This window comes from Poecilia reticulata, chromosome 21, assembly GCF_904066995.2.
Source record: "Poecilia reticulata chromosome 21, P_reticulata-male-v2, whole genome shotgun sequence".
Taxonomy (NCBI): Eukaryota; Metazoa; Chordata; class Actinopteri; order Cyprinodontiformes; family Poeciliidae; genus Poecilia; species Poecilia reticulata.
In genome coordinates, this window is record NC_088850.1 from 5,243,014 (window position 1) to 5,268,475 (window position 25,462).

At 38.9% G+C, this 25,462-nt stretch overlaps 3 protein-coding genes across 4 annotated transcripts; 1 reads left to right on the forward strand and 2 right to left on the reverse strand.

Moving 5' to 3' along the window:
- Window positions 1-902: 902 nt before the first annotated feature.
- nup43 (nucleoporin 43) lies at window positions 903-4,984 on the reverse strand. The gene is made up of 8 exons (XM_008397310.3): window positions 4,683-4,984; window positions 4,222-4,344; window positions 4,037-4,114; window positions 3,724-3,886; window positions 3,201-3,336; window positions 2,970-3,121; window positions 2,483-2,599; window positions 903-1,259 (listed from the first exon to the last, which is right to left on the reverse strand). Exons 1-8 carry the CDS (start codon window positions 4,794-4,796, stop codon window positions 1,030-1,032), a joined length of 1,113 nt encoding a protein of 370 aa, XP_008395532.2. The 5' UTR covers window positions 4,797-4,984; the 3' UTR covers window positions 903-1,029.
- Window positions 4,985-5,004: 20 nt separating this feature from the next.
- On the forward strand, window positions 5,005-13,571 carry pcmt (protein-L-isoaspartate (D-aspartate) O-methyltransferase). Of its 2 annotated transcripts, none has more exons than XM_008397313.3 (8): window positions 5,005-5,324; window positions 8,262-8,366; window positions 8,452-8,483; window positions 9,928-10,032; window positions 10,184-10,304; window positions 11,459-11,544; window positions 11,994-12,220; window positions 12,641-13,571. In XM_008397313.3, the coding sequence occupies exons 1-7, from the start codon at window positions 5,144-5,146 to the stop codon at window positions 12,171-12,173; spliced, it is 810 nt and encodes a 269-aa protein (XP_008395535.1). In that variant the 5' UTR covers window positions 5,005-5,143; the 3' UTR covers window positions 12,174-12,220; window positions 12,641-13,571. The 2 variants fall into 2 exon arrangements, with proteins under 2 accessions (XP_008395535.1, XP_008395534.1); XM_008397312.3 differs by having other exon boundaries at window positions 11,994-12,163.
- On the reverse strand, window positions 12,888-25,408 carry lrp11 (low density lipoprotein receptor-related protein 11). The gene is made up of 9 exons (XM_008397314.3): window positions 24,616-25,408; window positions 22,197-22,354; window positions 20,358-20,499; window positions 20,150-20,275; window positions 18,926-19,123; window positions 17,005-17,172; window positions 16,861-16,917; window positions 16,365-16,457; window positions 12,888-16,289 (listed from the first exon to the last, which is right to left on the reverse strand). Exons 1-9 carry the CDS (start codon window positions 25,172-25,174, stop codon window positions 16,135-16,137), a joined length of 1,656 nt encoding a protein of 551 aa, XP_008395536.2. The 5' UTR covers window positions 25,175-25,408; the 3' UTR covers window positions 12,888-16,134.
- Between the last annotated feature and the right edge of the window lie 54 nt (window positions 25,409-25,462).

A 25,462-nucleotide genomic window follows, 5' to 3' on the forward strand; every position in this document is an offset into this window, starting at 1 on the left:
ATTTGATCCAAATATAAAATCTAGAATTTTTTTTATTAGAATATGTAAATATAAATAGATCAACTAAAATATGCATACCTAAAATGATAAAAAAAAAAATTAATAAAATAAGTGAATGAAACAAACTAAAGGCTTAATAAATAAAAGTAAACAACATCAACATGTAATTAGAAAAATCCATGAACTGATTCATTTCACAGGTGCCAAACTCCAGGCCTGGAGGGCCACTGCCCTGCAACTTTTAGATCTGCCTCTGAATAGAATAATTAGGTAATTAGCAAGACTCTGGAGAGTTTATCTACATAAGAAGGAGGCAATTAAGGCATTTCATTCCAGTGTTTTGTACCTGTGGCACATCTAAAGCCTGCAGGTCAGCGGCCCTTGAGGACTGGAGTTTGACACCCACCGACCACATGAAAACACATGTGAAAAGGTAAATCTAAATAAAAACAGCAGAATTGCAAAGAACAGAATAAACAAATTGCTCTTAATTTTTTGTGTAATTAGAAGGAACAAAAATTGCTGATTTAAAAGGTGAAACTTGAGAAATGTAGCCAGATTCTTGATTTTATTTTTCTAACTTTTCCACACACATCTCATCCTTTCACCACCTTTATACCTGCATCTTGTTAAAACAAATTATTTAAATAACAGGAGTATTTGGTACCTTTACTAACGTAATAAACCAAACTGACAGTAATGATTTAATGGAAATCAACCATGGATGTAAAGATAAGAAAAAAGTAATGATAATTCATAATGTTTGTCATTTTATTTACTCATTTTTTAAATGCATATGTACAAAATTTGTTTTTGAAATGGTGTACAAAAATCTTTAATTTATAATAATCAATCACTGCAAATGTGAATTTTCCATGCACACTAATTAAGAAAAGGCTCCATTCAGTGTTTTGGCATCTTTTATTATGAAAATACAATAACAGAGAGACAATAAATGAACTCCAGGCTCTGTTGTTGTGCCTGAAATGAGGGAAATGTTTTTTTTTTTTGCGCACACAAACAGCTCTGTTAAACTGGGACCTGTCTGTTTACAAAAATCGCCTCTCCGTCAGTCCCACAGACCAGACACTGGCCGAGCATGTCCAAGCTGTTCACAGACAGCGTCTGGCTGGGCAGCATGTGCGTCGTCTCCAGCCGGGATTTACTGGAGTCTCCATAGAGCCAGGCGCTGATGATGGACTGGATCCCTCCGGCGGGCGCCATGGCGCTGCGGGACGTCGTGCTGCTGTTCCTGCCGCCTGGTGATAAAAAGAAATACAACGTTTTACAGCATGGATTTTAAATATGACCTAGATTACTGCTGATGTTGCAGTACGGATATAAGCCGGTGTAAAACTCACCAGTCAAATAGCATCTCTATTTTCACATGCGTAAACATTCTTTAAGAAAGTGAATGTGTTGTAAGAATATGGTGTTTAGAAAAGCTTGAACACACAAGAGTCCATTCTGATTTCTGTCTAAGAAATTTACAAGACATTATAAAATAATATATGAATTAATCTGAACAGTTTCCCAGCTTTGTTTTTGTGAAAAATCCTATCCTTCTTGTTGTGACTAGAACTGAAACAATTAATCGTATTGATCGTAAAGAATTGATTGTTGAAATAATCGCCAGCTAATTTAGTAATCAATTAATCGTCTGGTGATTTTAATATTCAGACTCTAAAAAAAGTCACTTGCTGTAAGAACATCACAGGCAGGGCAGTAATTAAGCCAAAACTGTACAAAAATATAAAATGTACATTTTGAATTAAAGATAAAAAACAAACATCTGTAAACATGTTTTAAAAAACATGTTTACAGATGTGTAAATAAATTTACAGATGTGTAAATTTGTGTAAATAAAATGCCTTGCCGCTGAAATGTGCTATACAAATAAAATTTGATTGATTGATTGATTATATAGAACTCCTCATGTGGTATAGTTCTAGCCTCACCTGGTTCAAATTCTGTAAAAATAAAGAAATAATACTCCTATTAAGCACCTTTTGCTTTCAAATTAATACTCAGTTATTAAATAAACAAACAGATATTGATGCGAAGTCGAGCAGTAAGCGCTGAGCTGTTCACATGTTGACGTTAGAACCGCTTTTAGCTGCAGATGCTAAAAATAATCAAACGTTCACTGAAGGAATGATATGTTACTGTATTTCAAGCAATAAAATGTTTATTCTGTTCTGTTCTTATTTGCGTTTTTAATATCGGATGAGATAAGCTTAAGTGGCTTGATTAAATGTGTAAAATCTGATCAGCCAATTTATCATCAGCGTAATAAATAGCTGCGGCACCAACGCTGATAAAATTCAAATTCTGGTCAACAGCCACGTTCAACTTTTACCTCCAGGTTTTTGTGCAATATTAAGATACGCAGGTGATCTTATATTTTCACTACATCTAAACAAAAGCACAGAATACGCCCTAATTCCTGGCCTCGTGTATAACAATCCTAAAACATACTCGCCTTGTAAAAAGGAGGGCATCTCGGACGGGGAGGAAGTCTCCCAGTGCAGCAGCGATCCATCCTCTGAACACGTGAACAGGTGATCGGGGTTCGTAGGGTGGAAGTGAACTTCCCACACTGCTCGCAAAAAACAAAGACACAAAACATCAGCAACATTTGTCAAGAAGGGATGCAAGTCATCATCAATGAGTTAAGTTGATTGATTCGATACATAGACTAACGATTAGTTGATAAGCGGCCATTTTCTTAAAAACTTGAACTTTTTATTGAATAGAGAGACTCAACCATCTTTCCATAACATCATTTTTCATTATGCTGAATTTAAAAAACAAACATCATTCAATTTTAACATTATTTTGCATCAGCGGCCAAATTACAAAGACCTAAGCGTCTGCTATAAGATAATTGATTGTAAGTCAAACCTAATGCCTAGCAAGCTTAATGCCAGGTGCTTGAAATGTTTAAATAATGTGAGAATGAATCCTACTTTCAGCTGAGTGAGCCTCCATGAGAGAGAAGGGCACGTTCCCTTGTCTCACATCCCAGACGCAGAGCATTCCATCCTGGCCTCCTGTCGCCACGATGTGCTGCTGGTTCGGATGTCTGTCAACGCAGTAAAGAGGCACTCGATCTCTCGACCTGGTTGAGGAAAAGAAAAATGTCTAATCAGAAGCAAGTAAAGTAGAATAAAACGTAGTTAGTGCGTAAACTATCTTACAAAGATAGAATCTGTGATGGCGTGTTGCTGTGCTGCCTCAAGTCCCACAGCTTCAGCTGGCCGATGGAGTTCACCGTCAAAACCTCTGCTGTCCTCAGGTAAGTCACAGCATGAAGCGTGCTGCTGTCTGCATTCTCTAACACAGGATGAGCAACACAATAATTAGCAGCTTCCTCCTAACTCAAGACTGGGTTTCAAAAGAAAAGGCCGTGGGGACTGAAAGTGGAGCTGGGCGATAAATCGACTTTAATCGGTTCATTAAATTTATAAATTTTTGGACAATTCAGATTTTCCTTTGGTTTCCATAAACTCCTAATAGTCTGGTCCTAAAACTCTGTCGTTTTACTAACAGAAGGGACGACTGAAGTGAAAGCCACTTTTTGAAAACATTTTCTCTCATTTACAATTTCTTTTTCTGAAAAAAATAAACAAAATCTATTCAAATTGGATGTAGTATGAAAAAGATCTGAGATTTTTAAACGATAACGCTCAGCCCTATGCAGGAGTTTAATGTTTTTCTCACCAATGACTCGAACCACTGACTCCTGGTCGGCTCTGAACACAATAATCCTGCCGTCCTCACCGACCGTTACGATTTCAGGACTGTTGCAGGCGACTCCAGTGCTGGGAGCGTTGTCACACGGGTAACGGTGGGCTCTATCCCAGTGCTTACAAATGGACATCGTCTGCAAATATAAAAAAAATCAACATCAGAGACGTTACAACTTTCATGCAAGGGTTCACCCAACATGCTGTCTCAGGACAGTCCAGCCTTTGGAGAACGTACACAACAAATTATGTTTCACTGCTGAAAATGTGAGCAAATCTATCAGCACCTGACTGATTTGATCCTGGCGGAAGATGTTGACTGCTCCCGTAGATGATACTGTGACGATTCTGTCTTGGTCCAAAAACTAGAAGAAAGTTGAAGTTAAATGAAGTAACTTTTCACAGGAAAGTAATTTGGAACCCCCCCTCCCTCCATTTAAAGATCGTAACATGCTTCTTTCAGGTGTCTTACCTGGAGGTCAAGAACATCCCCGTCATGCTCATGTTCACAGATGAGCTGCGGGTCTCCTTCATATCCATCTTCCAGACCAGAACCGTCTAGATTCCCAATGGACCAAACAGAAACCTTGTTGTCCTGTAAAAAAATAATAATAAACAAAAACACAAATTAGGGCTAAGACAATATTCCAAGCAATGTTTAGTGCTGTAATATTGTTATAAGATAGAGAAAAGATTTCATACAATATCAGAAATTCCAAAGATATATGAATATACATCTAGCAACAGTAGCAAAAATTATATCTAGCAACTTTGCAGCAACGCTTATCCAACAAAAACATAGCGAAAAGTAACCCACTATTTACAACAACTTTTACTTACATACTTTGATCGATACAAAATGCAAATATAAATCAATAACAAAGAACAATCATGGTTAATGTTGAATTTGACTTCATTAAAACTGCTGCTAACCTCGTTGTCCCACGATCCAATCGCAAATATATCGGGCTGCTGCAAAGACGAATACGAGACTGGACGCCATCTCGTCTTGCTGATTTTCTGAGACACGTATTTAGCACTTTCCATTGAAACACACACTCTCTAATACTTACAAATATCTTTTTATTATTCTAATTACTGAAGTTAGCTTAGCTTTACGTACGCGCCCGATGCTTTGTACGTAGCTACGGTGGCGCAGGAGGTTCAAACGTAAAACTAAGCTTTTTCCCTCCCATGTGTTCGTGAAGCTTTACGCCGCCTAGTGGTAAACCGTTGTGTGACTGCAGCAAATCTCACTGTGACAGAGCAATGTGGCTTTAATGCCTCTCAGCCAACACTGCTTTTGATGCACATTCAAATAAATCAATCGTTAACTAAAATGACGCCGTTTTCTGTTCGGACGTGTCTCTGAAAAGGCGCTAAAACTCATTTGGATGTCCGGTGACGTATCCGCCGCTCCGCCGTCTCCTTTGGAGGTTGTCAGCTTCATTGGCAAAACCGTTGGCGCAGGCGCGGCACTGACAGCTGCTGTCTACTTACTCCGCAAAGTCTGCTTGATAATGGCGTGGAAATCCGGAGGAGCCAGCCACGCAGAGCTCGTTAACAATCTCCGCAGTAAGTCCGAATGCATGTGGGAGCGGCAGCGCCGTCACCTTGTCACCGACTGGTCGCCGTAAATCGTTGCACTTCGGAGGCTTGGGGTTAGCGCAGGGATCAGCGTAGCTAAGCTAGCTGGTTGCTAAGCTGTTTGTTGACCTACGGTTACCTCTCTCCCCACCCCTTTTCTGCAGACCACGTTCACGCGTGGAACAGATTCGCACCTATGTCTTTGCAGGACAAGAAAACAAACCAAAAATATCAAAATATTCCCTTCTTTTTGCGCAGTGTGAGCTTACACAGCTAAAGTCTCGGGGAAACGTTAGCTTAGCCCGTTAGCCGTATGTGCGTCATTTGGGATTGTGCAGCCCTGCCCACCCTCACTGATGTCTGAATCTTTGACTGCACATCCATGTGAATGACAGTGACAGCTGTAAATATCACACGAGTCTCTAGTGCACGATTTAAGAAAGGGAAATGCAGTTTTTTTTTCTCCAAATTTGCGGCAGACAATTGGTTATCACCGAGTCAACTCATCACTACTTAGCTTAGCTATTTTTCTTTATAAATGTAGAATACTTTTTCTTTCTTATCAATAATTTTCCGCCACAATTTTATGTCTTAACGCCCAGACTGTAGCATAGACATACATTTGACTCCATTTTATTAATTTCGCAATCAAAAATAAACCATAAATTACTTTTTAAAAATTATAATTTATTTTTTATTTTTTACAGAATTTAATCTGCAAGAGATATTCTCAATGTTCTGTCTTTATTTTGGTTAAAATCTATGACTGCGATTGACTTAAAATATTTCTGTTATTCAGCCAAACATGTTTTTCTGCTGACATGATGCTGACATATTATGTTTATGTTATAAAATATAATATAAACATGATAGATTTACATGTTTCAAACATGTCAATATAACATGTTCGAAACATGTATTTACTTTATATTTTATATATTTACTTTTAAAAATAAATAAAAAAATTTCTGTTTTGATTTAAAAAACAACAAGAACCAGCTTGATTCTTTTTAAATTAAATCTTGAAATTGAAATATAAATTATTGATAATTTCTGACGTTATGTTGGGTAAACATGAATGTGCCCATGTTTCAGATAATTTTTGTATTTTTTTTGTACATATAGTTGAAAATATTAACTATCAGGTTGTTAAAAAAAATTCTACTTGCAAACGTGAATAAAAATAGGAGGAAAACTTCAGCTTTTGCTTTTTTTACACTATTCTCCATAATTTTTGTGACAGAAAATACATTTCCAGGTTACCATTCAGTTTTTCTAAGCAAGCGAAAGTATGACGACCTTATTTCAACCAGCTGTGTCACAACAAACGTGGGATGGATAACTTTCTGCAACTCTATGCTCCACAAAACAAAATAAAATGTAATTTTTTCGTGCTATGTTAAGCTACTTAAAAAAGTTAATGTGAAAGAACTGGACTGAAAATAAGCTTTATCCGAAAGGAAGAAATCGTTGAAGCTCCTGCGGCTTTTATTACTTTTGCAGCCATAATAAAACGGAGACAGATGCAGTTCTAAGTCCACTGTGATCAGGTCTGCAGTCGTCAATAATAAAGTCGCTACAAAACTTTTCCCTCACATGTTTTTCACACTCGCATCGTAAATGACATCAGGATATCTTCCCACTTTGGTTTGCAAGTCTACGTTCACTATTAAATATCTCACCAGGTCTATTTATATTCCACTCTCTCCAGGATATTGTTGCACTTCATGCTGTTTGCCATTTGCTGCAGGTTTCGACGGGACAGAAACGACAAGAGATGTTGTTGATGTTCTTCATTTGTAATTGGCTGTTTACAGTAAATGGAAGTTTGGTTTGCATTTTTTGTTTTTGTAAATAAAAAGCAGCGTCTCCAGCATCTGGCTTTTATAAAAACCCAGTAACTGAGTCAAGATGATTATTTATCTTGACTTTTCTTGGCATTTGTGCTCGTTTCTGTCGAACACTGACCTATTTAGGCACAAACGGGGGGAAATTTAACCCGGAATTAGCATAATGTGCCTTAGAACAAGTCGCACGTAGAGCGCATACTAATGTCCTTTCTCTGTGTTCCCGGGTCGGGCCGGGCAGTAAAGGTGGTTGTCAAACTGGAGTCGTTTTAATTGAGCCGGTTTACCACAGCGAAACACGGCTCCTACAGCTGTGGGTCAGTGTTGAATTCACGTTGTTTTGACAAAAAAAAAAAAAAACAGATTTAAATGAATAAAAAGAAATGGAGAATGAGCCAAAAGCAGCTTGAAGTGAGGCTTTATTTGCAATTTAGATGTGAGCAGTCTGTCGTAGGTGTAGCAGCTTGTGCAGATTATTGGTGTCCTGAAGCGGCGCGTAGCTGTGAGGGTGAGGAGAGCGAGGAACTGGCTGCAGTTGGCTTTCCCTGCTGCTGGCACAAGATGCTGCAGGAACAAGTGATGAATGACTGTAACGTGAAGGAAAAACGGCATATTTCTAGAGTCATCTGCAGAAATCTCCTCAGGGAGATTTATAGAAGATCTTTAACTGTCCGGATAGTGTGTCAGTTTTGTCTGTTGCAATAAATCAATCAATCACGTTAATCAATTTGCATGATTTATCGTTTTTGTCTTTCTACCAAAAACTGGATGACTAAAGTCTTCAGTCTGGTGCTTTGGGTTCTTTTTTTCTTTTTTTTAATTAAATTACATTTACAGAGACTTCATAATTCATTTTATTTGTTGTTTTGTTTATTCATTTTAGACATTTAAACGTCTTCCAGCTCCAGTGAAAGTTTATTGACAATGTGTTCTTGCATTATCATTCTTCCATTTTCGTTATATTAGTTGAAAAAGGTCTGAAATCAAAACGAATGTCGTTGACCGTGATGAATTCAGTGTGTCGTCCAGCTGGTCAACGGTAAAATGCAGTGACCCAAACTCTCTCTCTCTTCCTCAGAAAATGGCATTATTAAATCTGACAAGGTGTATGAAGTCATGCTGTCCTCAGACAGAGCACATTACTCCAGGTGTAACCCGTACATGGACTCGCCGCAGTCAATAGGTGCGTCCTCTCCTGCCGTCACTTTGTCCGCTCTGCTTTCTGAGGGACGAACTAACAGATCCTGTGCTTCTCTCTCAATCCGAAGGCTACCAAGCTACCATCAGCGCCCCGCACATGGTACGAGCTCTGCGTGCTTCCACACACTCTGTCCCACAACTTTGAACACTTGGTTCTGGTTCTGTCAGGTCACATGATCTAATAGAAACAGAAAAGAGCTGAAGACGTTTCTTGTGTCGGTACATTGTGTTTATTTTGGGTGAAATTTGGAGGTGCACCAATAAATCGGCCCTGATTTCCTTAATTCTGATCATCTTAGGAATGCAGTAGTCGATTATTCTGCTGATGGCTAATCGAGAAATCTTTAGCTTTTTCATTTAGCAACTTAAGCTAATATTACACGATATTAAAACTGGAAATACACAATTCATTTTTTAAAGAAATTAACATTTTATTGTCTAAAATTCAATAGTTTTATTCCCTCAGTGTTGATCATTTGTAGCAAAGGATGATCCTGTAGCTAAAAATAAACATCAATACAGTGTAACACTAATCAGATTATTCATTTTTTTATTATTAACCAATCAATAATTGGACAGTCAGAGTTGCTTAATATGAGATTTTATTTACGGAATTTGAACCAGGTGAAGCTAAAGGTATAGAGCACATTTACAAATAAAGAAGGTTTTTAATTTTAAATGCACCATGTACATTTTGGTACAGTTTTGCCTTAATTTCTGCTCTGTGTTGTTTCAGAAAATGAACTTGTTTTAGAGTCTGCATGCTCCAGATGATGATTGTTCGATTACTAAATTCATCACAATCAGATCGTTTCAGCCCAACTTACATGTGAAACTGATGCTATAGAGATTCATAGACCTGAGTTATTCTGGTTATTCCACCAAATGTTGGTTTCTGAACTCTTCCTGGCTTAAAACATCAGTATTGTTGTTTTTAAATGAATATAAACTTGTTTTCTTTGCATCTTTTCTGTTATTTTGACCATTTCTCATTTTCTGCTAATAAAAACTACATTTTTGCTTGTAATTTCAGAGACATGTTGTCATAGAATAAAAGAACAATGTTCATTTTACTCAAACATAGGCCTATAAAAAGTAAAACTAGAGAAACTGATCATGATAAGTGGTGTCTTAATGTTTTCTAGAGTTGTATCTTGAATAATTTGTTTTATTTAAGAAGAAGCCAGGCAGCTAAGCTAACCTGATGCTGGTCATTTAAACTACACAAACTCCTCTTTTATTTAAATATAAACTGATAGTATTTGAAATAAATGTTTTATTTGCCTAAACCAGGCTTTCCTCTTTAAACAGAATCTCTAGACCGTTTGAATAGAAAAATTGGTATCAAATTTCTAGACTCTGAAAAATTTGCCTCTCTAATGTTCCCCTTTTCTTCTGCCACATTTCCCAGCTTGTCAGACAGAACCGGTGTCGGCCGGTCAGGCGTTTTAAATATTGCTGAAAACTAGTGTCAGTCTCGTGCTGAAGCTCACCCCTCCCCTGTCCGTTTCTGTTTTGTCTTCCTGGACGCTCCGTCCTCCCAGCATGCCTATGCACTAGAGCTCCTACACGATCAGCTGCACGAGGGAGCCAGAGCTCTGGACGTCGGGTCCGGCAGTGGAATCCTGTCCGTTTGCTTTGCACGAATGGTGAGCCACACACAGGACGGGTAAACACGAGCGATTTCTCTCTGGTAGCCTCCTGATTTTTAGCACGCAGCTTCGTAGCCCAACCAATCACAGTAGAATGGTGTGAAATGGTTTTCAGTGGTTTGAACCGAACCCGTTCTGTGCTCTCCAGGTAGGCCCTAAAGGGAAAGTCATAGGAATCGATCACATCAAAGAGCTGGTAGACGATTCTATAAACAACGTGAAGAAAGACGACCCCAACTTGATAACATCAGGCCGAGTCAAGCTAATAGGTGAGACACGGCGGACGACAGACGCGTTCTGGGTTCATTTCGTCATGTTGCAGCTCGAACCGTTGCTGCTGCTGCTCTTGCTCTTCACCGATGCAGGATGGATTTGTTCAGCAGAGTCTGCAGCTCTGAATAATTCAGCAGCTGCACTTTCACCATCTCTGCAGGAGGGTGAAAGTGCAGCTGCAACCGGGTCCTTTGGGTTTCAAGTGCTTGGACAAATCAGATTTCAGCAACAAACAAAAAAATGTCATGTTTGCCACAATACGATGAGTGAAAAGACATAAAAAATTAACTTTATTAATTGTTTGATAAACTTGCTTTATTTTGCTAATGAATTTATAAAATTTTGATTTAAAAATGAATTTTGATGAAACGGGATGAAAACGTAGCTGTAGCTGAGATAAAGAATGCATTTCTTTCTTTTGCATTCCCTGTTGAAGCTTATTAATCGATTTATTGTGACGATTAATCGGAAAAAGTCTGGCCCATTCTGCAGAATCCCTACAAACCACTCAATCCTTTTTTTTCCCCCTTTTTTTTACACTTTTAGAAAAGATGCAGAAAATGTATTGTATTCCTCTTTTAAATCAGAAAATAAAAACTTACTATAATATACCATTACTTTATTTATGGTAAGCTAAGGAATACTTCTAACATCAATACTTGAAAAGCTCAGCTTTTTCTGACATCAGTACGTCTGGATTAATTTTTGGATTAACAGATTAATAATTAGAAAGCAGAATGTGATGAGAGATTTTTTTTTGTCAATTTGAACCACATGAAGCTAAGAATGTCAGAATGAAAATACACACTGTCAGCATTTATTTACAGGCAGGATTTATTTTTTTTATCTTAAATGCAAAATCTCCCCTGAATTTTTTTTTTTTGTCATTAAAATGCCCTTTTTTTATATATGTATACTCAATTTAACAATTAATCGATTACTAAATTAGCTGCTGATTATTTTTGATTAATCTTTTCAGCTCTAATTGTCTGTGTTGAATGTTTCCACCATTATTTTAAGAATAAGTCACATTTTTGGTCCAATTCATGATTTATGACTGTTGGAAGGAAAACCGTGCGGCGTGGTCAGTGGCTGGCTGCCGGTGTTGTGCTGAGTCTGGTGTCCTGACTTCCTGCTGCGTTTCTTCCAGTGGGCGACGGGAGGATGGGTCACCCAGAGGAGGCGCCGTATGACGCCATCCATGTCGGTGCAGCAGCCGCCACCGTCCCCCAAGCTGTGAGTCATTCTGAGTCCGTCATCCTGCTGAAATGAAAAGCCTCTAAAAAAAGAAGCAAAAAGCAGCGTTGCTGTTTTAAAGTAGAGATTTTATCCCGTTTGTCCAATTTTGACGACGCGTTCTTTTGTTAGGAAACGAAAGAACGAGGAAAAAACTAAATATATACTTGACAGAAACGCATGTATAAGGAAAAGAAAAATGAATAAACATTTTTTGATGACAGCATCTGTACAAACGAAAGAAAAAAACAAAATATATACATTAAAACAAACATTTTCTTTATACTGCTGGAGTTTATTGTGGTAAAGTATGGAGGACCAAAACTGACATAATAGAAAATAAAAGCATAAATATATATTTAGTTTTTCCTCGTCCTTACACATTTGTTGTAACTGGTTTCTCATTATAATTTTAACCACACTGACGCTCTTCTTTCCCGCCTCTTCAGCTCTTGGACCAGTTAAAACCCGGCGGGCGACTGATTCTCCCGGTCGGCCCGGCTGGAGGCAACCAGATGCTGGAGCAATACGACAAGATGGAAGACGGCAGCACCAAGATGAAGCCCTTGATGGGGGTGATTTATGTGCCTTTAACAGACAGAGACAAGCAGTGGTCCAGGTGGAAGTGACTTCCTTCTCCCCCTCCTCCCTCTCTCTCCTTCTCACAGTGGCAAAGGTGAAATGGTGTGGCTTGGAGCAGACAATGGCGCACAAGGGGCTGCACTTTGCTGCTTGTTGACATTTTTTGCTTCTTCCATACCATACCAACTAGCTGCACGTTTCCCCCCCTTTTTTTTTTGTTTATTTAACACTTTCTTCACCCACTAATCTGGTTTTATCTTTTTTTTTTCTTCCTGTTTGGAACCAAAATGTTACGTAACAGGAGCGGTGCTGGAGGTGCTTAAAGCATGATTAGTCGGTTTGGTTGCCTACTACCCAATAAAAGCTGGTTGAATCATCTTCTCTGTGGGACGTGGCCTCAGACCGGCTGCTGTTTTTATCTGATCGTTCTGCATGCGGTTCTTTGCGGTTTGCATGACAGGTTGGTGTTTCCTCTCATGTTGCTGCTCTAACGTTCACGGTCTGTCTTCCACAGGGATGAACTCTGAATAAGAAGACGATCCATAATCCACCTTTAAGTTTGAAACCTGGGGAAAACTCGGATGGCATCAGCAAGCCCTGATATTTTGTTTCAAGCATTATAAAACGTGCTTCATTTTTTTTTTTTTTTTTTTTTTTTTGTTCGAGTCTAAAGAGGGACTGGAGAAATAACACTGACAGCCCTGAAAGGGCTGCAAGGAAAAGACTGCTTGAAGCTCCATGCAGAAATATTCAAGATGGGATTTTTCTTGTTTTTTTTTTTCATTTCCAGGCCTCCATTTTTTGGGTAATTTAATTCTAACTGCTGGGTTTAATTTGTTTTTGTTTAATTGCAGTCAGGTGTTTTTACATTACATGTCAGCAGGGTCAAAGCTGAATGTACGAGGAAAGCAGAACGAAAATGCCGGAGACTTTTAGATAATTCACCTAGCTACAGCGTGTGTGTGTGTGTGCGTGTGTGTGTGTGTGTGGATCATCTAACTGTAGACTTTTCTGCTAGAATATAAGCTTGTTTTCCCCTCAACACCCTGCCAGCAGTATTAGAAAACACGAACAACACCGTGACCGATGTGCAGAACCGTTAGGTCACGTATGAAACACTCAGCTCTCTGGACGAAGTTCAGAAACAGCACCTAACTCACCAAAACGCATGCAGGTACAGGGCTGCGCTTCCCACCGGGTGACGTGTCGTTTGCTGCCGCTGGTCTCCATTTCCGACGTGTGCGGTCACTAACTGGGAGAGTCACTGCTTTGCCAAAATAAACTTCAACAATATAAAGCAAATGTCTGTTTTCTTGGAGAGAAAAAAAGAATAATACACAAAAAAAGCACATTTTATTTAGAGGGATTGAAGTGGCTGATGATATTTGGCTTTCACAATATCTGGAATGGCATATGAAAATAAAGATGTTTATGTTTTTCTTGCAGTTTTTTTGTTTCGTGTTTTTCCCCAGTCAATGCAGATGGGAACAAACTCTGCAGGTTTTACAGAGTTAATTTCGTAACATTTCAAGGTTCCAACTTGCACAATTTTACAAAAATAACTCAAAATCTCTCTAAACCAGTCTTCATGACTTTTGCTAAAAATTAAAAGCTGCTAGTTAGCTTTTATAAATACAGATAAACTAAAAGTAGTTGTATGTTTTTATGTTTCCCTTAATATATTGGAATCAATCTTTTTTTTAAATATATCTGTCCTCTTTATTTTAAATCCTAAAGATTGATGTAAAATGCTGGTTCTTTAGAAAAAAATTCATTTGTAAAGTACATATTTCTCTACAAAGTTTTTTTTCAAAAATGTCATGTGACAAATGTTTGTAGGATCTTACAAAAAATGTACAGAAACTTAACTTGGTTTTCAGAAATCTCACAAAATTTACTTGGAATTCTGCAAAATTATTACATAGTAATATTTATGTAATATTTAAATGTTCATTTATATCCATCTGTATGAAATATTTTTTATTTACAGATGTAACGTTTTAGTATTTTACTTGCACATATCTGTGTAAGTAAATTCCCCAGCAATCTTAAAGAAAATACAAATAACCACAATATTGTAAGATTCCTTTCCATGGGGTACTTTTATTGTATTTATTTCAAACATTAAACCAAATGAAATGTGTTTATAATGATTTATCACAAGAAAAAGGAAAAAAACATGCTGTAAAGACAGGAAGATTCGCAGGACACGGTGTGGCTTAACCGATTCGGACTCGAACAGGATCTACGGATGGTAACCATGGTTACCAGGCACTCAAATACTCGTCTTTCGTTCAAGCTAGCTGTGGTAACAGGTGCAGCACAAACATGGCACATTAGTGACCCCCTAGTGGCAGAAATGGCGTTTTGCGCAGGAAGAAAAGCTGAACAATGTGTGATATGTAATTTAGCGGGTTGTTTGGTTTAATGACCAGGCACGTGCAGAGGGGGAGGGGGCTGGGGGTGCTTGAGCACGTGCCCTTTTTGCTCCTTGCCCCAAAGTGCCCTTTTGGTCAATTTTTAAAAAAATGTTTTATTATTATTTCCTAAGCCCTCTTCTGACACATAAAAACGTGCTAAAATTCTTTGCTTTTTTGTTTTTTTGTACAACATAATAAGCCCTCTGATCACCTTGTCACCTTTGACCTTTTGCCCATGACGCAGTTGCCTCTCGCGCAGTGAGATAAGGCGGCTAACTGGAGCTCAACGTAGCGAACGTTCCAGATTACAGAACAGTTTTTGGTGAATTATAAAAAAAAAAAAAAAAAAAAAACGTTTTTGGTGAATAAAGTGGAGTAACTTGCTACTTGTTAGATGACGGAAAACGTTGAACGTATCGTTTCTGCCTCAGCTCGGAGTCGCGGGTTAAATGAAATACAACAGACACTGACAGGCCTCTGCGTTTCTCTGAAGAACTACTGAGCGGGAGGAGACAGCCAGGTGAGGAGAAACTGTTCTTATCTATCGATTCAGTATTTTTATCATACAGACATTAGGCTGCTGTTGATGACCCTGATAGATTCAGGGTCTAGATTCAGTCATTAGTCGTTAGACTGATAGATTCAGTCGTTAGCTGCCAGCTAACGACTTTGCTAGCAAAGCTAGATAACTAAAAGCTTCTCCCCTGTATCGTTAATGATATCAGTCATTCTTTAGTATTTATTATGCAATAGGGGCTCATCGCTCGTCCAAAACCGATCATCTCCATAATGAATATATGTCCGATCTTCTAATTTCCTTTGCTGCATAATGTACATTTCATTTATTCTGGCGTTAGGTAAATGTTTACCATTTACCTAAGATTTCTGACAAGCGCAAATAAGTTTGTTTTGCAAAAAAAAAAAAAAAAAAAAAAAATTCACTCCATGAGACGAATGTGTGATTTAAATGTTTAAAAAAGTTTTTAAGCAAAACTCTGTAGGCTTTTCTCATGGTGACATACATTAACAATTAAATATTTGCTTTTGTTTTTTTCTTTTTTCTGCAGTTCCATGTTGAAGTTTGATGCAGCTCTGCTTTCCTGAATGGATCATCTTCATTTCCACTGCAAGTGTAGCAAACAGGCAGCATATTTTTTTTTATTATCGGAACACTAAAAGGTTGCATTGTGCCCTTTTTTATATTTTTACTAGTGTAATTCTGTAAAGACAAAATATGTCTGGTGGTCCAGCTCTGATTTACATATCTTGCTAAATTGCGGGTTTGAATATTGCAATACTTTCCTATAACAATAGACCTGCAGAAAGAAATTACTAATAAAATATCTTACATATAGCTGTATGCTCTATGTAGAGATTCTCCTTAGCTTTGATTGTATATCTCACAATTTTGTAATTTATCATTGTTTATTAAACTTTGAAAGCTGAGTGGCTGTTAATATTCTGTCCTAAAATACGGTTGGATGTGCCCTTTTTTTTTTTTTTTTTGTTTTGAGCACCTGCCCCTTTAGTGGTCTCTGCACGGGCCTGGTTGTTTCAGTCTGAGACGAAGCGCTAACAGCTTCCTGGGCTACAGATACATGCCGTTGATGAGGTAGTCGGACTCCTCGGTGGTGAGCGGTCGCGCTTTCTTTAGCTTGTGACGAACGAGTCTGAGACGACAGCCGATCATGAGCAGCAGCAAGGCGGTGATGAGGATGCCGAGCGCCAGAGGAAGAATTGCACCTGAAGGAAAGAAAACTAGAGCTTCACCTGCAGAGAAATTATAATTCAAATATGAGCAGAGATAACCGGACTCACCTGACTCCGGGCCTGGGTGTCCGCCTCTAACTGGAAATGGTTTGGAGATTATGTCGCTACTCTCTGCTTGGGGTTTGGAAACTTGAGGCGCAGCTTAAACAATTAATACAGACAAGACTTTAGCCAGTAAACTAGAGCTGAAACGATTAATCACGATTAATCAAATAATGAATTAATCAACTAATAAATTAATCGTAAAGTAGAGAATAAATTACTAAAATAAAGGCTATTTTTTGGAAGAAAAAAAAATTCAGAGCAATACTGACTATTCTGTCGGTATGAATTTACTAAAGAAATGCATTTTAGGCAATCAAATATTTATTTATTTAAAAAAATAATTGAATTATTTGTTCAGTTGCATCTTTTAATGTACCTCTAACATTGTATTTAAAAAGGCTTAAATGGTTGAATTAAAAATCTGCAGAATCAGCCATTTTTATCTGATTAATCAATGAATCGTCAGAGTAAATAATCGCTTGTGAACATATATTTTTACCTTTCTCAGTCGGCCTTGTGACGGGGGCGGCTGCACTGGTTGGGCTGAAGGCCGAGCCTAAAACACGACATCAGTGTGAAAATGCATCTTCAGATTCTTGTGATTAAAAGAAACGAGTAGAAATCAAATGATGCATCTACTTACTTTTCTGTAAACATTCGCTGACACAGTCCGACTCCTGGAGAAAGTTGTTGTGGTTACCCTGGCAACCACCGTACAGGAAGTGTTTGCATTCTCGGGCCGTTTGGTCGTGGTACCACCGAGGGAAGGTGCCTTTACAGGGACCAACGACCGGATCTGCAGCGCACGGATCTGCAGAAGCAGATGCACACCACGAACGTTTCAGATATTATTTTACAACACCTTGCAAAATATTGCAAAAGTATATATTTCCTTGAAACTTTTTCACATTTTGTCATGTTAAAACCACAACTTCACAGGATTTTATGTGACAGAACAACACAAAGTAATGCAAAATTACCACAAAGAAGGATAAGAATAAACTGTTTCCTTTTAGTTTATGTATTCAGTCCCTGAATCTAGACTTGCTTCCACTGAAATCCCAGCTAGTCTTTGGGATAAACCCCAACCAGGTTTGTGCATCTAGAAACTGCAATTTAATCTTTTTTTTTAAACGACTTCCTTTCAATAATAATCCTTTTTTAAAATTTAAAAACAAGTTTTCTTGGTCTAGTTTCAAGTGTACTAATGTATTTACATTAGTACACTTGAAATAAGACAAAACTAACTTGGAACAACACATTTTATTTTGGCAGATTATTTCACAAATAACTATTTTTCATCAATATTAAGGAATTATTAATGAAAAGATGTTCCTATTTCTTGCCTACAAGTTAGTTTTGTCTTATTTCAAGTACACCAAGGTATTTTCACCAGAAACTAGACCAGAGGTTCCCAAACTGTGGGACGCGACCCCTAGGGGGGGCGCCATGCCATTGCAGGGGGGGGCCGCGGGGAGCCGTCTGGATGAAAAACAAAACATGAACATTGTATGCATTGGGTTTTTACCTTAGAATGGCCAACTCTCTGTTATTCCTCTGTCAATTTGATACAGTAGGGGCTTCCACACTTCCCATATCTGTGTCCTCTGTCACTTTTATCATTAGTTAAAACTGTTTAATCCGTTGTTAACATGTGGTAACCTATTTTTCCAAGCCGCCTTAAACGCCTGTGCAGCAGCAAAGGAGACCTGCTGCTGCTGTGCAGAGCTACGCAGTTGTGTGTTAGAATCGTGGCAGCAAACCAGCAAAAATGCAAAGAACTTTTCACAGTTTTTCTCCCAAACTAACTGACTGAGTTGAGTAAAGCTGCTGGATGCAGGTAATGTTAGCTAAAAGATGACTAGCTAATATCAATACAGCACCTTAAGCTTAACGAGTAGCCTGTAGGCTACCGATGTTGTTGTCCATGTTCAGCGACATACATTCATTTTGCCCCCAAAAAGGCTCTAAGAATCCTCTCTCCTCCCTCCCACCTGTCGTTCAACCAGACAGCTATTTGTAATCCATAGGGGGGCCCAGAAAATATTTGGAAACCACTGGGGGGGCGCAGGAGAAAAAGTTTGGGAACCACTGAACTAGACCATAAATACTTGGTGAGATTTTATTTTTTGCAGTGAACAAAGTGATTATGACACGTTTAACCATCATTAGACCAAAAACCGTCTTCTCGTCTACTTCAGCTTCGTTCTTCAGAGAACACACTTCAGGCATATAATACGCTGAGTGTGTTAAAACAGCCGTGGTGCAGGCGGCCTTTTGGCCGGTCTCGGTCTAATTCAGGGATCAGATGGCATCAGAGACAGGGGATCTTTGTTCTGGCACTGAGAAGGGATGCAGGCTAAGAGCTGCTTTCCCAGGGAATGCTGAGTGGTTTGTTGGCTCAGCGGCCGCCTGGAGGCTCCATCTGCTCTCATGCCCACAAACATGCTGCTTTACAAAAACATAAAGCACTAAGGAGTGCATCCTACTGTTTAGCAAACAAATAACTGGAGTAGACTCATCACACGGATGTCCTTTAACTCGATTATTAACCTTCTTCCTACCTTGGTTAGCAGACGCGCCCTGCTGCTCGGTGAGGCTCTGAGCAGGAACGGCGCTGCTCCCATCTACCGCTGATACGACTGTTTTCCTGGATGCCTCTGGAAGCATGGCGGCACCGTCCGCCTGCTGGGTCCGGGCTGCAGGCCTCTGAGGGCTGGGGGGATTCACCGGGTGGGTCACCGACTTCCGGCCACCATCGACTGAAACAAACCCACAGGGATCAGGTTCTGGGTGTTGGATCAGGTGTTTTTAATCATTTATACTCAAAGCAGGGATGCAAGTTATTGATTCATCAGTTGATATAAAGTTAGGATAAGATTCATCTTATGAAATGATTAATCGAACAATTAATTGATAAGCAACCATTTTCTTAAAAACCCGAGTTTTCTCTTCAAATCAGAGTTTAAGTAGCTTTTCGAGAGATTATATTTCAAAACAAAATCGCATACATCCCACACCTACAACAGCGTATTAGGGTTAATGTAGATTTTTTAAAAAAAACAAAAATTTGGAAAATTATAGATTAATCTCGCTAATTTTCTAGGGGGAAAAAACTTGGAAATTTCTGAGCTTGGACAGATAAACATTTGCTAGACAAAACTCTGAAATTTGAGATTAATCTCAGAAATTGTCTAGAAAAAACATGGAAATTTCAAAAGTTGAAACACATTTTTGAATTTTGAAAAGTTTAAAAGTTTGAAAAGTTAAACATTTCTGACAATTTGAGATTAATCACACAAAAAAATTTTCTAGAAAATTAAGAGTCGAATCTGAAAATTTTCTAGCAAATTTTCGACTTTTGGAGCTCAGAAATTTTTGTTTTTTTCTACATTTTAGTATTTTTGGTGGAAATTTTCTCCTTTTTTTGTATCTAAAACAGCTCTAATGACTCACCCGGTCGCAGCTCGGCTTAATGAGCACCATTAGGTTAAACTTGAGTTTGTTGAGCGTTTATATTTCAAAACAGAAAAGCATAAAGTGCGTTTTGCACTCCAAACTGGACGGTTTCTCTTTACTGTTCTTTAATCCTATACTAGCTGACTTCGCTTCAGTGTGGCCAGCGGCGCCCTCTGCTGGATGGAGGCTAAATTACAACACTAAAATAAGGTCTAAGCAGATGTTATAAGTTAATTGATTGAAACAAATTTTAATCTTATAAAACGTGAACTATTAATCATAAATCGATTAATTGTTTGCATCTCTAATGAAAGGATGAAAATCAGTACAGTTTGTGCAGAAGTCTTCGTCAGAGCGGTCGGGACAGTGCTGCCTCCCGTCACAGGCGTAGGAGATGTCGATGCAGCAGCCATCGTCACACTTGAACTGGTAGTTGGAGCAGTCACCAGTGCAAACTGTGAACACAAATACGATTAACCACTCAAACTCCCCAACAGTCGGAGCCAAAAGTGGAGACATTGTTGGTGAGCCTTTCACCCTCCGCCTGGTGTTTTGGTGCCAGCACGGTGACAGAGACGTTGTCGGAGCTCTTCTGCCCCGCCGAGTCGGTGACAGTCATCTGGAACGTGTAGACGCCCTCTTGCAGACCGCTGACCTTCAGCAGCCCTGGGTGGGTCGCCTTCAGTGTGCACAAACAAAATAAAGCATGCCAAGGTTCACACCAGGGATTTTATTGATTAATTGTTGGGTTTTGAAGATTTAATTTGTGGAAAATCTGGATTTTTTTCACCAGTTGTTGGGTTTCTATAGTTCAAAGTGATGTCATCACGCTGAGGCGGCCATCTTGTTTGACAAGCTTCTATTTATTTAAATCAACTCTACGATGGAATATTAGAGCCGGGATAAGATACATTTTTTTAATTACCACAATAAAGTCGTAATTTTATGAGAACTCGGATACAAAAACTGACAAAAAATGAATGAGGAATGTTGAGCATCTTGTGAAGTTATTCGTTACGCCGTTTAAGCTTTACAAACAATAGTTGATCAGTCGCAGGACGCTGAAACGAGCTGCTCAAGTCAAATCCTGATAATTCAAACCTTTTCCTCATTAAAACATTTTTTTTCTTTTTAAAACAACTATTTTCTGGTTAACATTGTTTCTGCTAATGCTATGGCTAAATTCTCATAATTGAATAAAAATTCTCGTAGCCTGACACTAATACTCGTAAAACTCACAAAAGGGATGCCTAAATAAAAGCCACTTTTTTAAAAAAGGTTTTGTTGGCTCTATGGGCCTTTATTTGAAAGTAGTTCGACAGGAAAGAGGGTTGTGAGAGATGGGGAAGACATGTGGCAAATGTCACCACGCCGGGAATCGAACCCACGACCACCAGCATGAGGGCCAACGCCTCAGCGCATGGGCCGTGCCCCGCCTCTGCGCCACCACAGCACCCCATAAAAATCACTTTTTGAAAACATTTTCTGTCGTTTGTAATATATTTGTTTAGAAAAGAAAGTGAGCAAAAAGAAAAAATGATTAAATGATCTCTGAGGTTCTGGTCACTGAAACCGGCTCATGTTTCCGCTTTTCTCTGGGCTTTGTGTGAATGCAAAACCAAATCTAGTCTCTGTTGATACAGCGTGGAAATACGGAGCTGTGCATTCAAGTGAACCGGTTTACTGTAAACCGAGCATCGATGCTTTCTATTCTCTCATGTCTGTCACAACAACAACAACCTGATCATTCACAGTGGAAGAGCAAATATTTGCATCATCTGACTGTCTGAGTGCAGATCAAGAGAAGAAGCTCCGTGGTTCACCTGGTTCAAGATTAAAACTGTATTTTTGTGCAAGTACAAATTTTCTAAAGATGTGTCTTCACATAGAGATCGTATTGCAGTTATGATACTGAACTAGAGCTACACCTTCACCATAAAAACACTAAACATTACCAAGTATTGTTTGTCTAGTTTCTAATGCAAATAATGTTTGAAATGAGACAAAACTAACTTGAGGTAACTTTTCAGCAAGACAGAGGAGCTGGTTTTACATGAAAAATTCATTAATATTGATGAAAAAGTGCGTGAAATAATTATTTCAATTAAGTGTGAAGGATGTCTTGCTAAAAGTGAAAATTATCTGCCAATGTGAACTTTTCCATAAATATTAGCAAATTATTAACTTAAAACAAGCTCCTATAACTTCCTAAAAAAACAACAAAGTTTTCAGTAAGTTTTAAGATATTTGTACCAGAAGCTCGACCAGGAATATTTGGTCAGATTTCGTGTTTTTGCAGTTTAACCTTTGCATCCTTCCTTGACGTTTTGTGTCCGTTTTGCTGGACTTAGTGACGGATAAAACGTGAAAGCAGACCTTCATGTTGACGGCTGTGTCTCCTCTAACGAGAGTCCACTCGTAGCGGGTGATCCTGTGGTCGTCCACGCTGTCCCTGCCGTCCAGGACGGCCCAGTCGGTGGGCAGCTGGATCACCACGTCCTGCCCAGCATCACTGCGAGGAGGCTCGTCCGTTTCTGTGGATTTGACCCGACGTTAGTCCTGTGATGTTTACGTCTCTGATTTAGCTTATTAAGTTTGACTAAACATTGATTTTGGTTCCTTTTCACAAAGCGTATTTATAACACTCCTGCTTTTGTAAAGTTTTTGCTGCAGAACTTAATGCCACCCAACTACGATATTAAACTGTGAAGCTAAAATTATGGAGTAGAATATTAGAAGTTAAGACTTTTAATCATGGGTGCACCGATTGCAGTTTTCTGGCTCTTTAAAAGCCTGACCTGCTGATTCCGATTTTGGCCGATACCAATTGTTTTTGTCTGAAATGTCACTAAAAGTTGCAATAAAGTCGCTGAATTGGAAACAGCTGAGCGACTATTGTTAATTGCATCTGTGCAGACATGACCCGGCGGGCCGGTCTGCCAGTCAAACTTCTCTCATGGGAGAGCAGAAGAGGACAGCGGCTGATTTTTAGGCCTTTGCTGAGGTCGATCAGATCGGTGCATTAGATCAGCTTCACATTTAAGTATTGGCCGATCACCAATCACTCCAAATTAAAGAAATTGGTACCAATAAATCAGTGCACCCCACTTTTAAAGAAAAGCCACAAGTAAAGTTTTTAAAGAAAAAATTTTCAACTATATTAACAAAAAATGGTTAGCATGCCTTTTTTAGGAAGTTGAAAACTAAATATATTCACTTCAGTGACATAAAGCATAAAAAATTAGCTACTCAAAAGCTGAAATAAGAAAATTTAGCCACTTGTTTTACATTTATTGACATTCAGCTCAAGCTGCACAACATCTGGTCCTGCTCTCAGCATCCTGATCTAGAGGACAATCATTAATCCAACCGTGGCGCCGTATCAGTGAAATACCAGCGGATAATGTTTAGTTGCAGTGTGCTGAGATGCATGGCTGATAGAAAGAGACTTTACTGTAGAACAAATCATATTCTCATTATTTATAGTAAATTTAAACCAAATTTACAGTGAAAAGGTCAACATTCTGCTGTCATGCTTTACATTGACAAAATAAAACATTTGTATATGCAAACATTTGGTAATGCTTCCTCAGTTGCTATAAAACACTATCCGTGTCTAACAGCCTGATTTCCCTTTGAGGACATAAAAAACAAAATCCAGTAAATAGAATTGTTTGCAAAAAACGGTTAATAAAATGTTTCTATTTTCTGATCATGAACCAGAGAGCATACAAAAACCAACTTTGGTATAATTTTCCATAAAAAAAATATTTTTTCACTTCCTAATTGCATCTTTCAAGCTTAATTTTAAGTTGACCAGAAACTTTGCCACTAATTTAATCGGCTGAGTAAAATAGAAACTACGAAGCTTTTGCAAAAATATTCACACCACAGTACATTCATTCCAACAATCATACTGGGAAAAGATCACATCCCAGACTCCAACGTCTTTCAATCTTTACCAGACAGAAATGAAAAACGAGCAGGAAAAGCAAATGAGGTGGATTAGCAGCACTCAGAGGTGGGCAGAGTACCCAAACATTTTACTCAAGTAAGAGTGGCACTACTTCCACATATTTTAAAAAGTATCCGTCCAAGAAATTACTCAAGAGTAAAAAAATATTTGGTAAAAAGTTTACTCAAGTATTGAGTAACTGATAAAATTATCAATCATTTAATATTTAAAAATTACATCATCAGACAGATCAAAATATAAAATTAAGTGGAAATTTTAAGGACAAAAATTACAATAATTCATGTAACAAAATCAGGCAAAATAAATGACTAAAGTAAGATTAACAAAGTTTATGGTAAAAAGTATTGAGTAACTGATCAAATTATTTCACATTATTGTTTCAAAAACCAAAGTTATTCATATAAATAACAAAATCAGGCCAAAGATTCTTTTGTTTTCCAAATCAGTTTCTTTCAATATAAAGTTTATAAAACTAATAAAAACTGCAGGTGTGTGTCTGTTGATTTTTTGGTTAATACATTTTTGATTTTCATTCAGTGGAGAACCCAGAAGTTTTACTCAAGTAAGAGTTAAAAAAACAGCGTGGTAAAAATATTCCTAAAAGTACAAAAAAAAAAGTTATTCAAGTAAATGTAACTATTTACTACCCAACTTTGACAATACTTGAATGTTAACAGCCTTGACAGTCAGCTATATTTAATGTCCTTTTTGGATAAATAAAGTACTTTTAAAAATATAATTGTAAGCTAACCTTTAACAGTGATGCTATTAGCATTATAATCCCACAGAATGATGAGGTTTTATAAAGACAGGTCCCACCTGGGGTGTCATCCTCCCCAGCTTGCCGGGGCTTCCCGGTGGTTCCGCCGGTGGTTCCAGGCAGGAGCCCCAGCGTGGCGTTCGGAGTCCGGCTGTAGGTGGTGAAGCCTTCCTGCGGAGCGAAGGAGCAGATGTTTTTATTCCTGTAGGTGCAGTTAAACAGGTAACAGCTGAGGCTGTCCGCGGGTCGCCGCAGGTCCTCCTGGACCACCGCCACCGTGCAGTGAGGCTGCGAGCAGCAGGCGTGTAAGCAGTCCCTCCAGGTGTACACCGTGTCCGGGGCCAACAGGAAGGTGGCTCCCTGCTCGATGGAGGCCTTTGTCCGGATGATGCGCTGCTCCGCGGCGCTGAAGTCGCCTACGCAGGAGTCGCTCACGTCGGCCGCTCTGTATGCCTGGTCCTGCTGCAGCTGCTTCCGGAATTCCTCCAGCAGCTCCTCCACCCCGGAGATTTTAGATTTCAGATCTGATATCTGAGAGGAGCGGGCGTGGACACGGCCGGCGAAGAGCAGCAGGAAAACACAGGGGAGCAGCAGCCGGGGATGCTGAAGCAGAGCCATGTTGTTGTTGTTGTTGTTGTTCACTCGGTAAAACAGCGTCTCTCTCTGCCTCCGGCTGGCCTCCCGCTCATGAGGGGCTCTATCAGCTCCAGCGACCTTCCGACATGAAAAATAAACCAGACGGGCCGATTTAAAACACCAATTTATTGGGAAAAATCGCCTCTAAATCACCGGCGGCGGAGGTAACGGCCGTCTCCCGACGATGCTAAAAGTCATCTGCCGTTGTCATGGTGAGGGAGGGTGGGTCGCGAGAGCAGAACGCTGACGTCACACTGATAATTGAAAAAC